Source organism: Podarcis erhardii (assembly GCF_964252035.2).
Source record: "Podarcis erhardii genome assembly, chromosome: 8".
In the NCBI taxonomy this organism is placed as follows: Eukaryota; Metazoa; Chordata; class Lepidosauria; order Squamata; family Lacertidae; genus Podarcis; species Podarcis erhardii.
The window spans coordinates 11,468,573-11,483,252 of record NC_138499.1 but is presented as its reverse complement, the minus strand read 5'-3'; the positions used below and the strand labels follow the sequence as shown (position 1 = coordinate 11,483,252).

The 14,680-nt window shown below is 47.1% G+C and overlaps 1 protein-coding gene across 4 annotated transcripts in view; it reads left to right on the top strand.

The window, feature by feature from the left end:
* Positions 1-14,680, top strand: part of EFR3A (EFR3 homolog A) — an 89,707-nt gene that overhangs the window by 55,199 nt on the left and 19,828 nt on the right. For all 4 annotated transcript variants that reach the window (XM_081874148.1, XM_081874149.1, XM_081874146.1 and 1 more), the window contains exons 13-18: positions 2,118-2,169; positions 2,922-3,094; positions 6,228-6,303; positions 7,255-7,416; positions 13,677-13,808; positions 14,505-14,572. In XM_081874148.1, coding sequence (XP_081730274.1) covers positions 2,118-2,169; positions 2,922-3,094; positions 6,228-6,303; positions 7,255-7,416; positions 13,677-13,808; positions 14,505-14,572 — 663 coding nt within the window. The remainder of the gene's footprint in view (positions 1-2,117; positions 2,170-2,921; positions 3,095-6,227; positions 6,304-7,254; positions 7,417-13,676; positions 13,809-14,504; positions 14,573-14,680) is intronic.

The window sequence follows — 14,680 nt, the reverse complement described above, 5'->3', positions numbered from 1 at the left end:
CGTGCTCTGGTCCATTGGGTCACGAAGAGTCGGACACGACTAAAGGACTAAACAACAACAACAACATACTAGTGTGCAACTGAGGACTGTCCAGATACCAGTTGTTCTCCCCAACTCTCTACCACATAGTTTCATGCTGCAGAGAGAAGCGATAAGTGGTCTGAAGCAAATTGTGCTCCACTGTTCACTACTTCTGATTCCGCAGTACCATTCTGATTTTGCTGATACATCTCAGGTCTGAGAGTTCATCATCAGAATCATTAGGGTTGTCCTCTTGCTTCAGGGTGTCACCCACTTTGAACTAATGTGATGCCCCCTCCCCATCCCCCAAAATAATACCGTTCTTTTGGATGGGACCTAAATAGAACATCAACAGTTTCAAAGGACATAGGGATATTTTTAGCATTCAGAGGTTCCAAGTCCCTCTGTAGTCTTCTACTTTAACCTTTAAGGAAGCGGTCAGCAGCAGAAAGTCTCTTCAAAGCCAGAAAAGTCTGACAGGTGTCTCTTCCTTCCTGGTGACCAAAATCAATGGGCCCTGCCAACATAGTGACACTACAGTGGTACCTCGGGTTACATACGCTTCAGGTCACATACGCTTCAGGTTACAGACTCCGCTAACCCAGTAATAGTACCTCGGGTTAAGAACTTTGCTTCAGGATGAGAACAGAAATCGTGCTGTGGTGGCACAGCAGCAGCAGCAGGCCCCATTAGCTAAAGTGGTGCTTCAGGTTAAGAACAGTTTCAGGTTAAGAACGGACCTCTGGAACAAATTAAGTACTTAACCTGAGGTACCACTGTACTGGTCTCTTTTTCCACTTGGGAACACGAGGTGTATCTAAGATGAATCCCAACTTGGGAGATAGGCGGGATATAAAGACATCAAATGAATGAATTGTTGCATCAATCCATCAACCTCTGATGGATGATTAAGAAGGATTGGGTCATGTATCACCTTTGCTGTGTGGGGGGGCCAGCGTCCATACTCTGCAGAGTTGCACCTCAACACAGCTCCTTTCTTGGAAGCATCTTGTTGAAGGTACACACAGTAAGCAATAAACACTCATAGACACCATAAAGATCCAGTCAAGTGTAGAGGTTTACTTGACAGGCATAAAAGCATATTGGTAACATACAGTGGTACCTCAGGTTGCAAACACCTCGGGTTACAGACTCCACTAACCCAGAAGTAGTACCTCAGGTTAAGAACTTTGCTTCAGGATGAGAACAGAAATCATGCTGTGGCGGCACAGCAGCAGCAGGAGGCCCCATTAGCTAAAGTGGTACCTCAGGTTAAGAATGGTTTCAGGTTAAGAACAGACCACCGGAACGAATTAAGTTCATAACCAGAGATACGACAGTACAGACATTCACCACTGCTGTGGTCAAGGCATGCTTAGAGTCCAGCAAGAGTCCAAGACTCTCTGCTTCTCTCAACCTTTCCACAGCTATTCCTGACTTACCGTATTTTTTGCACCATAACACTCACTTTTTTCCTCCTAGAAAGTAAGGGGAAATGTCTGTGCGTGTTATGGAGGGAATGCCTACGGGTGGCATGCCTACGGATTTTCCTCCTCTAAAAACTACGTGCGTGTTATGGTCGGGTGCGTGTTATAGAGCGAAAAATACGGTACTTTAGAATTGCTAGATTCCCTGCCATACCGCCACTTTCTGGCGAGGGAAATGTGGAAACACAGAACACTGTCTTTCCATCTCTTTACACTGAGGCTGTTCCACTCACTGCTGGCTGCTCAGCTTGCAAATCACTGTTTGGTGCATTGGCTGGGAAACGAACTCAGGTCAACTGCTTGGAAGGCAGTTATGCTCACCACTTCGGCCTTCAGAGTTCTCGTTTGAACATGAATGACCTAGGCATCACTTCTGCTAGTCAGTGTGGATTTTAACTAAAATCCAACAATTTACAGCATTTTGCTCCTTGGGCCACATGGATTCTTCCAGCTTTTGCTTCTGTTCTGAGGCTTGCCATTTTATCTTAACATTTATCAAGTTCTGCATCCCACCAACAACAACTATGAAAGTTGTTATTGTTTATCTTTTTAAGAGAGAAAGAAGTGTTGATTCAAATTAACTTTGGTTTTCCCCTCCATTTCCTTTAGGGATTTGGGAACCAGGCGAATTCAAATTATGTTGCTGAGATCGTTACTGATGGTAAGTAATGGAGGAAATTGACATGATAGCTTTTATGTCCTTATTTTAAAAGATCCATCTTATAGCATGGCTAAGCAGGCAGAATAGCCACTTCTTTAAACTCGAAGCAAAAGTAAACGAGAGTGGTGTTTTCCATAGGACTAGTCTACATTTGCAAATACTTTTGCAAATTACTTGTCTGGTTATCTGTGAGAAATGCTGAGAATGGAGTAGGCAGGGAGGTTGTTGTAAATTGGTTCTTTCTTTCTTTTTTGGTTTCCACTGCTGTTCAAACTAGAGATTACATCAGTGTTTACTCCTTGTAAACCCTTCGGCCAACCATTGGTTTATGCTCTTACAAAGGAGTCATTGCAGGGGCAGCCAACATGGCTGCTTCGACAGGAAGCTCACTTTGGGTGACTTTGGGTCAGCCACCATCACTCAGCCTAATCAACCTCACAAAAAACCCCTGTGAGAATAAAATGAACTGAGAGAGAACCATGTGTACAGCCCTGAGCCCCTTGAAGGAAAAGCATGATAAAAACCTACTTAAAACAAAAGAACTACATGGATTTTTGGTGGGTTTCTTTTTTTGCTGTTGAATGGGCTCAGCTTTCCTTTGTGCAGTTTGTGCAGCTGAATGGACACAGCTCCAGCCTGCGTAATTTGCTCAGTTAAATGGGCACAGCTTTTGTACCCAGCTTTTGGCTGTGTGATTTGGCTGAATCATTTCTTTGGTGACTTCTCTTTATCTTTTCTTTGATTCTCACCAGGTCACAACAGGATACAGTGCCAAGACCATTTCTGCTGCCCTGCCCGCTCCTTTTCTGGATCCTTTGCTCTCTCCTTCACTCATGGATGACTCTGAACTCAGACAGCTGGTCCTGGAAATACTGCACAACGTTATTGATCGGCACGACAACCGAGTGAAGCTCAGAGGGATAAGGTGAATGCTTGAGTCTGACAGGGTCTCAGTTGAGTCCCTATGCAACAGTAGCTCATGCCAGTGTACCATGGGAATCTCGGATGTAGATGCTAAAATTGGTGGCATGCACAAAGAGATTAATCCATCTCTGCTAAAACTCCCATTAACTATGTTCCTTCTTCAGTTTGTGCACTCTTATAAAGCAGTGGGGAAGAAGTTTGTTTGGTCTGCGTTTTGATGCAAACCTACTTAATTTGCAGTTCTCAGGTCAGGAAGTGAAGCAAAACACAACTGTCATTCGAAATCTCCACTTCTCCAAACAATTGTGGTGCAACTCCCCAACCAAGATGTGTGCACATGCTAATTTAAATTACATACAAAACTACTATATTATATTGCGCAAAATTCCTGGGTAACTGTACCTGAATTTTTGTGTGGAATATTTGAAGGGAGGGGAATCACCTATGGATGCAGAAATGGGGAAAAGTGACTTAAGATTTGGGAAAATAAGAAACAGAGATTGGCAGATGCATCCATCCCTGCCCAGAGATAGGCAGGGCTTTAGACCACAGTAGTGTGGATCAGGGGACGCAGATGGTGCTGTAGGTTAAACCACAGAGCCTAGGACTTGCCAATCAGAAGGTTGGCGGTTCAAATCCCTGTGGCGGTGTGAGCTCCTGTTGCTCAGTCCCAGCTCCTGCCAACCTAGCAGTTCAAAAGCACTTCAAAGTGCAAGTAGATAAATAGGTACTGCTCCGGCGGGAAGGTAAACGGCGTTTCCGTGTGCTGCTCTGGTTCGCCAGAAGCGGCTTAGTCATGCTGGCCACATTACCCAGAAGCTCCCTCGGCCAATAAAGCGAGATGAGCGCCGCAACCCCAGAGTCGGTCACGACTGGACCTAATGGTCTGGGGTCCCTTTACCTTTAGTGTGGATCAAAGTCCATCCATCCTGCTATAAATCTGCCCCCCATCCTGCTTCACTTTTGCTCCTCTTGTTGTTGTCTTCCAAGGAAAGGAGTAAAAGGTGGAGAGGGACCAAACATTGTCCATGTCAGATTGTCAGGTGGGTGGTCCGGCCCAAAACAGATAAACATTAATGTTTATCAGGTCCTTGGAGGCCTTCAGGCCTCGTGCATGGCATTTATGACATTTCTATGGTCTTGGGACCCAGTCCAGCCCATATTAATTTTCTAGGTGTCCAGAAAACAATTGCTATGGATTGTTTCCAAAGTATGTTGAGAAGAGTGGTGGCTAATTTCCAGGAATGCCAGCAGAGCTGCACCTAGCTGAGCCCTAGGAATACAACCCATCACACTTGCCACCATTGGCCTTGTCCTGAAAGACCTACATTGGTTCCCAGTACATTTCCGAGCACAGTTCATAGTGTTGGTGCTGACCTTTAAAGCCCTAAACGGCCTCTGCTCAGTATACCTGAAGGAGCGTCTCCACCCCCATCGTTCAGCTCCGAGGACCTTCTGCTTGTTCCCTCACTGCGAGAAGTGAGGGTGCAGGGAACCAGGCAGAGGGCCTTCTCAGTAGTGGCACCCACCCTGTGGAATGCCCTCCCATCAGATGTCAAGGAATTAAACAACTATCTGACTTTTAGAAGGCATCTGAAGGCAGCCCTGTTTGGGGAAGTTTTTAATGTTTAATGTTTTACTGCTTTAATAATAATAATAATGATAATAATATTCTGTTGGGAGCCGCCCAGAGTGGCTGGGGAAACCCAGCCAGATGGGCAGGGTATAAATTATTATTATTATTATTAGTAGTAGTAGTAGTAGTATTATCTCGTGGGGAAATGCTAAGCTGGATCCAAGGGCGCACTTCCATATGTGGGGCGCCAAAGCTAAAAGTGAGTGCAGCCCCCACGCCCTTCTCTTTCTCCTTGGAAACAGACCCATTCAAACGAATGGACTTAAATGTGTCATGCCCACTGATGTTGGTGGGTCCTCTCTGTGCTTGACTTATTTGGATCCAGCCCCCTTTCCACTCTCTCCTTTGTTTTTTCCTTGTGGTCATCCACATGAAATCGAGCCCAGGGCCCCAGTTTGGCCTGTCCATGCATTAAAGACTGTTCAGATTAAATGAGACTAAATCCATAGATATTCTTCTACCTGTGTTGCCTCTTATGCAAGCAGAAGCCCAAGAACTGCTCTAGAACCCTGCAGGAATTCTAGTGCAAATGTTCGTGTTACAGTTTTGTTTCTGCTCATGGTGGTTCTTTGGATTCATTCCTCTAGCAATAGATGTGGTAGCCCAGGCTATTTGTACTTTTGTTCAGAGCTCTGGTTTCCACATCTAACCTCCTAAAGGCAGGCAATTAATAATGAACTACCAGCCTCAAACCTAGTATTGTTTGGGTACTTTAAGAAACCAAGGAAATCAGTGCAGTTTTGAAGGGTTTGGTCCGCCATCTTGATTGAAAATGGTATCTGGTTGTATCCAGTCATCGATGAAAACCTGCTCCTTGATCTCAGGAACCGTCATGCAAAATTTGGTCTCAATATCATAGCTGTCAACTTTTCCATTTTCTTGCGAGGAATCCTATTCGGAATAAGGGAATTTCCCTTAAAAAGAGGGAAACGTTGACAGCTATGCTCAATATCTTAAGAGGTGTCCAGCTTTGTAAGTGAACAAGGTTTCAAAATATATAGCAAATAAGAGAAAACTACAGTAACAAATTATGTTTTCCAACTGTGATCAATAGATGCCATTTTTCTTCTGTTTTCCATGTTCCATTTTGTCAGCGAAGAGAGGAAAAGTGCAGAAATGTAACAGTTGAATGTTTTTCATGCAGCAATTGATGATTTTGTTATCCAGGTGTCCTGCCCTGAATGTTAAATAGCTCTTCCAAATTGCTCCTGGTTTAATTAAGCTTGTAATTATATTTTTGTTTTATACAAAACATAAAATGGACTATTCCTGTACTGAGTCATAATTACTTATCCCCCCTTTTTTTGAATAGGAAATCTATTGTTATTGCAAAATGTGGCTTAATTAAAATGGAGATGACTTCAAAAATGCCTGGATAAATTAAATACTTTTCACAGCATGATTCCGAGTGTTCCCATGGCTGAGAAGTAATTTGCTTGCAAATTATAATTATTAATGCTGTTTTGACAAAGTAACATACTGTTTTGTGTCTGCGCAGAATAATACCTGATGTTTCGGATCTAAAGATAAAACGAGACAAAATTTCAAGGCAAGATGCGAATTTCATCAAAAAGGTAATAATATCATTAAAGATCAAACTAATTGTTAGAAGAAAGAGATGTTGCATACTGTTAGGTAAGGGATATAGGGACTCACTGCTCTGTGGGTAGAACCTGTGATTTCAGTGTAGAAGGGCCCAGAATTTATTTTTTGCATCTCCTCTGAATGCAAAGTCTAGTAACAGAGCTGTGCTTCTGCCAGGCAGAATTGACAGCTATGGGCTAGATGAAGATAAGATGAGCCCTGCTGGGTCAGACCAAAGGCTCAGCTGGTTAGTATCCTGTTCTCTTGGTGGTCTACCATGAGAAGCTGCCTTGAGTCCCAGTCTGGGGAAAAGGCAAGCTAGAAATAAATATAACAATATTATTATCATCACCTACAACTCCCATCAACCTTGACATTTGGCTCCACTGGCTGGGACTGATGGGAGTCACATTCCAAAATATCTGGAGGGCCACTTGATTGAAGAGGCTGCTCTGGCTTTGGTAGAAGCCAATACCTGTATTGTGAATGTGCACCAAGTATTACCTAGTGGCTCCTCAATGGCTCCAAAAAACCTGACATAAACATGCGAACATAAGGAGAGCCTGCAAGATCGGGTCAATGGCCCATCTAGTCCAGCATGCTGTTCTTACAGTGGCTGGCCAGATGCCTGTGGGAAACCAACAAGCAGAACATAAGCACAAGAGCCCTCTCCCCTCTCGTGGTTTCCAACAATTGGTATTTGAAAGCATTGCTGGCTAGAACTGTCGAGGCAGAAGATAGCCGTCATGGCTACCAGCCATTGATGGCCACCTCCTCCATGAATTTGTCAATTCCCTTTCAAAGCCATCCAACTTGGTGGCCATCACAGCCTCCTGTGATGGAGCAAGTTGCATAGTTTGAGTATGCGTAAAGAAGTCATTTCTTTTATCCTAAATCTTCCAACAAAAACCTTAATCAAGACTCCTCTCTGCTCTCTCTAGCATGGGCAGCAGCTGTATAGGCATGTCTACTTAGGATGTAAGGAAGAGGACAATGTCCAGAAGAACTTTGAGCTTCTCTACACAACGCTGGCTCTCATGACAATTGAACTAGCCAACGAAGAAGTGGTCATTGACCTCATCAGAGTGGCTATCGCCTTGCAGGTAGGGCTTTCGAAGTGCATCTGGGCGGCTTTGTTGATATCGTGTCAAAAGACTGGAATCCGTATTTCTGATCAAGAACGGTGCACTTACTTTGTACGCTGTGAATCTACCTGCTGCATCATTTTCCACCTTGAGAATCTCACCTTTTTGTACATGCTGTGGTTTCAAAATAAAGCTTAGTTAATGTGTAGAGCAGCCTCGGAAATGAGAAGGGGGCAGTACAGTGTTCCCAGTGTTCATGGGATGGATGGGCAGTGGGCTTTTCTGATACCTGTCCATCCCAGTTGTTGCATTCTAGGATCCTGCCTATTGCTCTAGGATCCAAGCTTAGTACATAACATTTTCATTGCTTCTTTTCTTTCTAAGGTTGGATTCTATTGCTATTGCTATTCTATTGTTTTTCACCGACTACCCCACCCCTACCCCCGACTACCTGAACAAAGCTCCTGAATGAATGACGGTCCATGGACCGCAGTTTGGGAACCCTTGCTCCAACACACTGTCAGATCATAACTACCCATGTCCTGAAAAACTGTTTTAAGATGTTGTCAGGGAACTGCCATCGGAGAGGCAGGTGGTGGAAGGGCTCACGGAGGCTAGGAGAGACTCGACAGCGGAAGAAGGCACCAGCAGGGGGAGAGAGGGAATGCAGAGAGAAAGTGAGTTGGAGGGATGGCTCAAGGAGACTTCCAGCGAAAACAGTGGGGAAGTTTCAGGACCTCCTATAGGTACACCCACTCCTCGCCGGAAACTGTCGCGCCGAGAATCCCGACGACGCGTTTCCGTTAAGGAACTTTTATGCTGGAGTAGATTCCGTAAACGCCCACTGTCGGATTCTGCCAGCGATTAAGGGAGTCATGTTTTGAGGGGCTCCGTGGAGGAAAGAGCCTTGAGAGCCATGCCCAAGCTCTGAGGGACTAAGCTTTACGCACAAGCAGCTCATCATCCCATCACAGCAATCCGACAGTCCCTGAAAGCCGCTTGTGCAAGAAGAGGCATCATGAGCAACCCAACAGGAGCCGGAGATGCAGGGGGAGCTGGAGCGGGTCCAAGCCTGGAAGAAAGGTACAGGGTGTTGGAACTCCAGTTAGCACTGCAAATGGCAAGGCTCGAAGAGAGGCGGGCTCAGGATGAAAAGGGGAAGGCCACCCCCATCGCAAGGAAGGTGTCAGGGTTGGTGCAAAAATTTGGGGGTGATCCCAGAAATTATCAAGCCTTTAGGACAGAGATGCAATACGCCCTTAATATGCAGTTTGATGACTTTGCCGATGAGGAATCGCGAGTGGCGTTTGTGATTGGGCATCTCGAAGGGGGGGCGAGAGACTGGGTAAGGCCCCTGATGGCAGCGAATAATGACGCCTTAAAGGACTCGAGAAAGTTTTTTCGCGCCATGGACCTGATGTTTTCCAGCGAAATTGAGCAGGGGGTGGTGCGCAGACAGTTGATGGCGTGTAAACAGGGGACCCGGTCCGTCCGAGAGTATTGGACAGAGTTTACAATGCTGATCCATAAATTGGGGTGGGACTTGTCTGCGGACCCAATACAGATGCTGTTCGAGGAAGGGTTATCCCCGGCGGTAAAGGACGAGCTTTCCCGCGCGCCCAGGGCGGAGTCCATGGACCAGCTGACCAAATCCGCGCTCGCTATAGGAGCACGCCAGGAAGCAAGAGCCTTGGAGAAGCGGGAAGGGAAAGGGGAACGTTGGAGTGAGTTCCGCATTCCTGAGATGCCAGAGCAGCATTCCCCGCCGGTAGAACTGATGGAGATTGGAGCAGCGCGCGCGCGCGGAGTTTCAAACACCAACGAAGGGCGGAAGAAGGAGGGAAAAGGCGCCAAGAAATGTTTCCTCTGCCAACAGCCAGGACACTTTGCCAGAGTCTGCCCTCAAAGGAAGGGATGGCAGGGAATGACGGGGGCTGTTGGGAGTGAAGAGGAGGGGGGTAAGGAGCAGGTAAAAGCCAACGCCTGGCTGCCAGCATCGGGGCACAGCAGCCAGGCCAAAGATCAGTGAATGTGCCCAAGCCGGAACCCCCAAGACCAGCACTAGTCATAGAGGTGTTGCTAGAGCTACCGAATGGACATCCGCTAAAGATAAAGGCTCTATTAGACTCAGGCAGCTCCTGTAATTTTATGAGTAAGGAGTTTGCAGCCGAACACCAGATAGAGACTCTCCCTTTAAGTAACCCTTTGCAGGTGACAACGATTGATGGGAGGGAGCTGTTGGGGGGAGAAGTTAACCAACAGACTGTTCCCATGATAATGAAGGTGGGAAGACACACGGAAGTGATTGCGTTTCATGTGGCCACCCTGGGAGGAGCGCCCATCATATTGGGAATGAGCTGGCTAGCAATGCATGATCCGCTAGTGGGATGGCACCAGCGGGTAGTGTCCTTTGGGTCAGCACACTGCCTAGAACACTGCAAGGAGAGGGAGGCTCAGGGAGGAGCCCGGGCCACTCTAGCAGGGATGGAAGTAAAAGGTAAAGGGGAGGTGCCACGACAATACGCTGACCTGGGTAACGTCTTCAGCGAAAGAGAAGCAGATAGACTGCCCCTGCACAGACCCTTTGACTGTCAAATTAACCTACTCCCAGGAGCCCAGCTGCCAGTGGGCAAACTGTACGCCATGTCCGACAGGGAGATGCAGGAGTTAAGGGAGTTCATTGACAAGAACCTCAAACGAGGTTTCATCAGGGAGTCAAGAGCGGTGGGGGGTAGCCCAGTGTTCTTTGTGGACAAAAAGGACACGGATAAACCCAGGCTGGTAGTTGATTACTGGGCCGTAAATGCCGTGTCAGAACCCGTGACCTTCCCCATGCCCAGAATTGATGACATTTTGACCCGGGTGAGGAAGGGAAAGATTTTTTCCAAACTGGACCTGAGGGGGGCGTATAACCTGTTACGGATGAGAAAGGGAGATGAATGGAAAACTACCATGTTCACCCCCTTGGGGGCCTTTGAGTATCTCGTTATGCCCTTCGGTCTACAGGGGGGCTCAGCCTGCTTCCAATCCTTCATGAATCACGTCCTGGGACCTTTACTTTACAAGAACTGTGTGGCATTCTTAGATGACGTATTAGTGTACTCAGAGAATGAGGAGCAGCATGTGCGGGATGTCAGAGAGGTACTGAGCAGGCTGCAAGCAAACCAGCTGTGGGTGAAACTGGAGAAGTGTCAGTTTCATACCAGAGAGGTGGAATTCCTGGGGTACCGCTTGTCAGACAAGGGGTTGGCCATGGATCCCAGCAAGGTTCAGGCGGTACTGGAATGGAAGACACCTAAAACAAAGAAAGACGTGCAAAGGTTCTTGGGGTTTGGAAACTTCTATCGGAAGTTCATCAAGAACTTTGCCCACTTAACGGCTCCCATCACCGATTGTCTCAGTAGCAAGAAGAAATTTGTCTGGATGGAAGAGGCGCAGCGAGCGTTCGAAAGTTTAAAGAAGGCGTTCGCGTCGGAAGAACAGCTTTTGCATGTGGATCTGCAGAAACCGATGAGAGTAGAAACAGATGCATCAGACCGAGCGGTAGGGGCGGTGCTTCTTCAGCCGGGAAAGGATGCGGCGGAATGGAGACCGTGTGCCTTCTTCTCGCGGAAATTGAATAAATCCGAGAGGAACTACACCGTGTATGACCGAGAACTAGTCACCATTCATGAAGCGTTCCGGAGGTGGCGACACTTGCTGATTGGAGCGCAACACAAGGTCCAAGTGTGCACCGACCACAAGAATCTAGAATATTGGAGAACGGCCCAAGTACTGAACCAGAGACAAGTGAGATGGGCCCAGGAGTTCTCCAAATTCCGTTTTGAAATTTGCTACGTACCAGGTCCGGAGAACGTCAGGGCAGACGCTCTCTCTCGAAAACCAGAGTATTTAGAGGGGGAGGGAGCGCCAGAGGAAAGGCATATCATCCCCGAGGACCATTGGGTGTGTGGGGCGGCATTGGTGGGACAAAGAGAACTGGTAGAGGGAACCGAGAACGATGAATACGCCCAAGATAAGCTCAGAGGACTCCGGGGAGCTGGAGAGAACACAGGGGGGTTTGAGGAAAGGAACGGGGCGTTGTATTACAAAGGGGCACTGTACATACCCGAAGGAGAACTGAGGGGCAGAGTACTCAAACAATTGCACGACAGCCCCACAGCGGGGCACTTCGGGCAACACAAAACCATGTGGTTGGTTACCAGGGAGTTTTGGTGGCCCAAGGTGAGGGAAGATGTACGTGAATATGTAAGGGGGTGCGACCGCTGCCAGCGGGCAAAAGGGGAAAAGCGGGCACCAGCGGGGCTACTGGAACCATTACCCACACCAGAACGACCATGGGAGGCAGTATCCATAGATTTTATGACGGATCTGCCAAAATCCAAGGGGAAAACAGCTGTCATGGTTGTGGTAGACCTATTAACCAAGATGTGCCACTTTATAGCCTGCTCACATGCGGTCACAGCAGAAGAGACCGCCAAGTTGTTTGTAAAACACATTTTTAGGTTGCATGGCGCCCCCTTGAGGGTGGTCTCAGATCGAGGGAAACAATTTACTTCCAGGTTCTGGAGGAAGCTCATGAGCTTACTGCACATAGAGGTAAACTTTTCGACTGCCCGACATCCAGAAACTAATGGGCAGGCGGAAAGGGCAAACAGTATTCTACAACAATACCTGAGGTGTTATGTTAATGACAGGGAAAATGATTGGGTAGAGAAGTTGGCTCTGGCAGAATTTGCCTACAATAACGCGGAGAATGTGTCCACCGGGATAAGTCCCTTTTTGGCTAATTATGGGTGTCATCCCAGGGCATTTCCGGGAGAAGGCGGGGAAAGATGGAGTGTTCCGGCAGCGGAGCACTTTGTAGAAGAGATGGAAGCAATCCATCGTCAGCTCCAGCTCAATTTAGAGAGGGCCAAAGAAGAATACAAGAAGCAAGCAGACAGAAGCAGAAGGGAAGGTGAAACCATAAGGGTGGGGGACCGGGTGTGGTTATCGATCCAAGGGCTGCCGTTCAAGGGTGGGTGTAAGAAATTGAGACCCAAACGACTGGGACCATTTGAGGTCATACAACAGGTCAATCCGGTGGCCTTCAAACTCAGGTTACCTAACCACATGAAACTGCATCCAGTATTCCACAAGTCCTTACTGTCACCGTACCAAGGGGAACGTGAAGGGGAGGTTACTCAGGCACCAGTAATAGAAGAAAGGGAACGTAACAGTCACGTGGCAGAAATTGTTGGTTCCAGGTGGAAGGGTAATCAGGTGGAGTATTTGGTAGCATGGGAAGGGGAACCGGAGTCAGAGGACACATGGGTACCGGCAGAAGAGGTCAATGACGAGGTTTTAATAGAAACGTTTCATCAACGGTTCTCAAGAAAACCTCAGCCTGTAACGCGGTTCAGGAAGGAACACTTCGGCACCACCAACGAGGAAGCGGAGTTCGAAGGGTTCCCAGAATCAGGGCTGGAAGAAGGAGTAGACTCCGATGAGGAGGAGTACTCAGGAAGAAGGGATGGTAGTAGGTGGAGGGAAGTGTTCGAGTCTTCGGAAGATGAGGGAGGTTCTTTCTGGGGTTTTTCATCCTCACCACCCGTAGAGGAGGGGGCGGGAGGGTGTGAAGGGGGCCCTGGAGGGGAGGTGGATGTCAGGGAACTGCCATCGGAGAGGCAGGTGGTGGAAGGGCTCTCGGAGGCTAGGAGAGACTCGACAGCGGAGGAAGGAACCAGCAGGGGGAGAGAGGGAGTCCAGAGAGAAAGTGAGTCGGAGGGATGGCTCAGGGAGACTTCCAGCGAAAACAGTGGGGAAGTTTCAGGACCTCCTATAGGTACACCCACTCCTCGCCGGAAACTGTCGCGCCGAGAATCCTGACGACGCGTTTCCGTTAAGGAACTTTTATGCTGGAGTAGATTCCGTAAACGCCCACTGTCGGATTCTGCCAGCGATTAAGGGAGTCATGTTTTGAGGGGCTCCGTGGAGGAAAGAGCCTTGAGAGCCATGCCCAAGCTCTGAGGGACTAAGCTTTACGCACAAGCAGCTCATCATCCCATCACAGATGTGTTGTGCACTGCACAAGCTATTAAGTCTAGTTTGTCCTGCAAAATAGATAAATAAATAAAACTTGAACTGACTTCTCCACTCAAAAGACTTAACAGTGACCTGGGACAGGGGAAAAAACTGTTTTACCTTCCTGGCTCCTAGTCTTTTCACCCATATGAAAAAAATATGACCAATGCCAGTCTTGAATGAGGTTCCCTCCTCCCTTTCTTTCATTGTAGGACATTGCAATCCTTAACGAAGACAACTTGCCCATGTTCCATCGCTGTAGTGTGATGGCAGTGGTAGCCGCATATCTCAACTTCCTAAGCCAGATGATCGCTGTTCCTGCTTTTTGCCAACATGTTACTAAGGTGCTGTATCGCTTCTGGTTTTCACGAGTGTGCCTTGCATTGATACAATAGCAGAACTGCCCTTCCGGCTTAGCTAAATCAAGAGCCCAAAGCAAATTAGGGTTGGGGGTTACTTGTGGCAATATGTATGGACTGCAGAGACAGACCGCTGTGAGTGACAGCAGACATGGGCTGGGGCTTAAAGGAAGCAGGCTCATCCCTCAAACATGTCATCTACACTTGCAATGCATATTTATTTATTTGCAAGCATATACATTTTAAAATAATAATAATAATAATAATAATAATAATAATAATAATAATAATAATTTTTTATTTATACCCTGCCCTCCCCAGCCAAGGCCAGGCTCAGGGCGGCTAACAAGCAATAATAAAAACAAGTTGAATGAATACAATTTAAAAACAAGATTAAAATACAACATTAAAATATTGAAACATTAAAATATTAAAATGCAGCCTCATCACAGGAGGAGAAAGAAAAATGAAAGAGAGGGAGGGAATCAAGTTGGCTCCAAGCCAAAGGCCAGGCATAACAACTCTGTCTTACAGGCCCTGCGGAAAGAAATCAGATGCTGCAGGGCCCTGGTCTCATGAGGCAGAGCGTTCCACCAGGCCGGAGCCAGAGTTGAAAAGGCCCATAGAATGCAAAGTGAAAAAATCATCAAATGCTGTCTTGTTTTTCTGCTTGTGTTGCAGGTCATTGAAACCAGACATGTAGAAGCACCCTATTTTTTACCTGAAACAATTTTCAGAGAGAAGTGCAAGTATGTGAAATTTTAAACAGCTCGTAAAACGTGAGAACTAATAATGTTTTTGACTTAAGGACTGTGAAAGACCATCTCTGTCACTGGCTTGTCTAGTTAAAAGGCAAT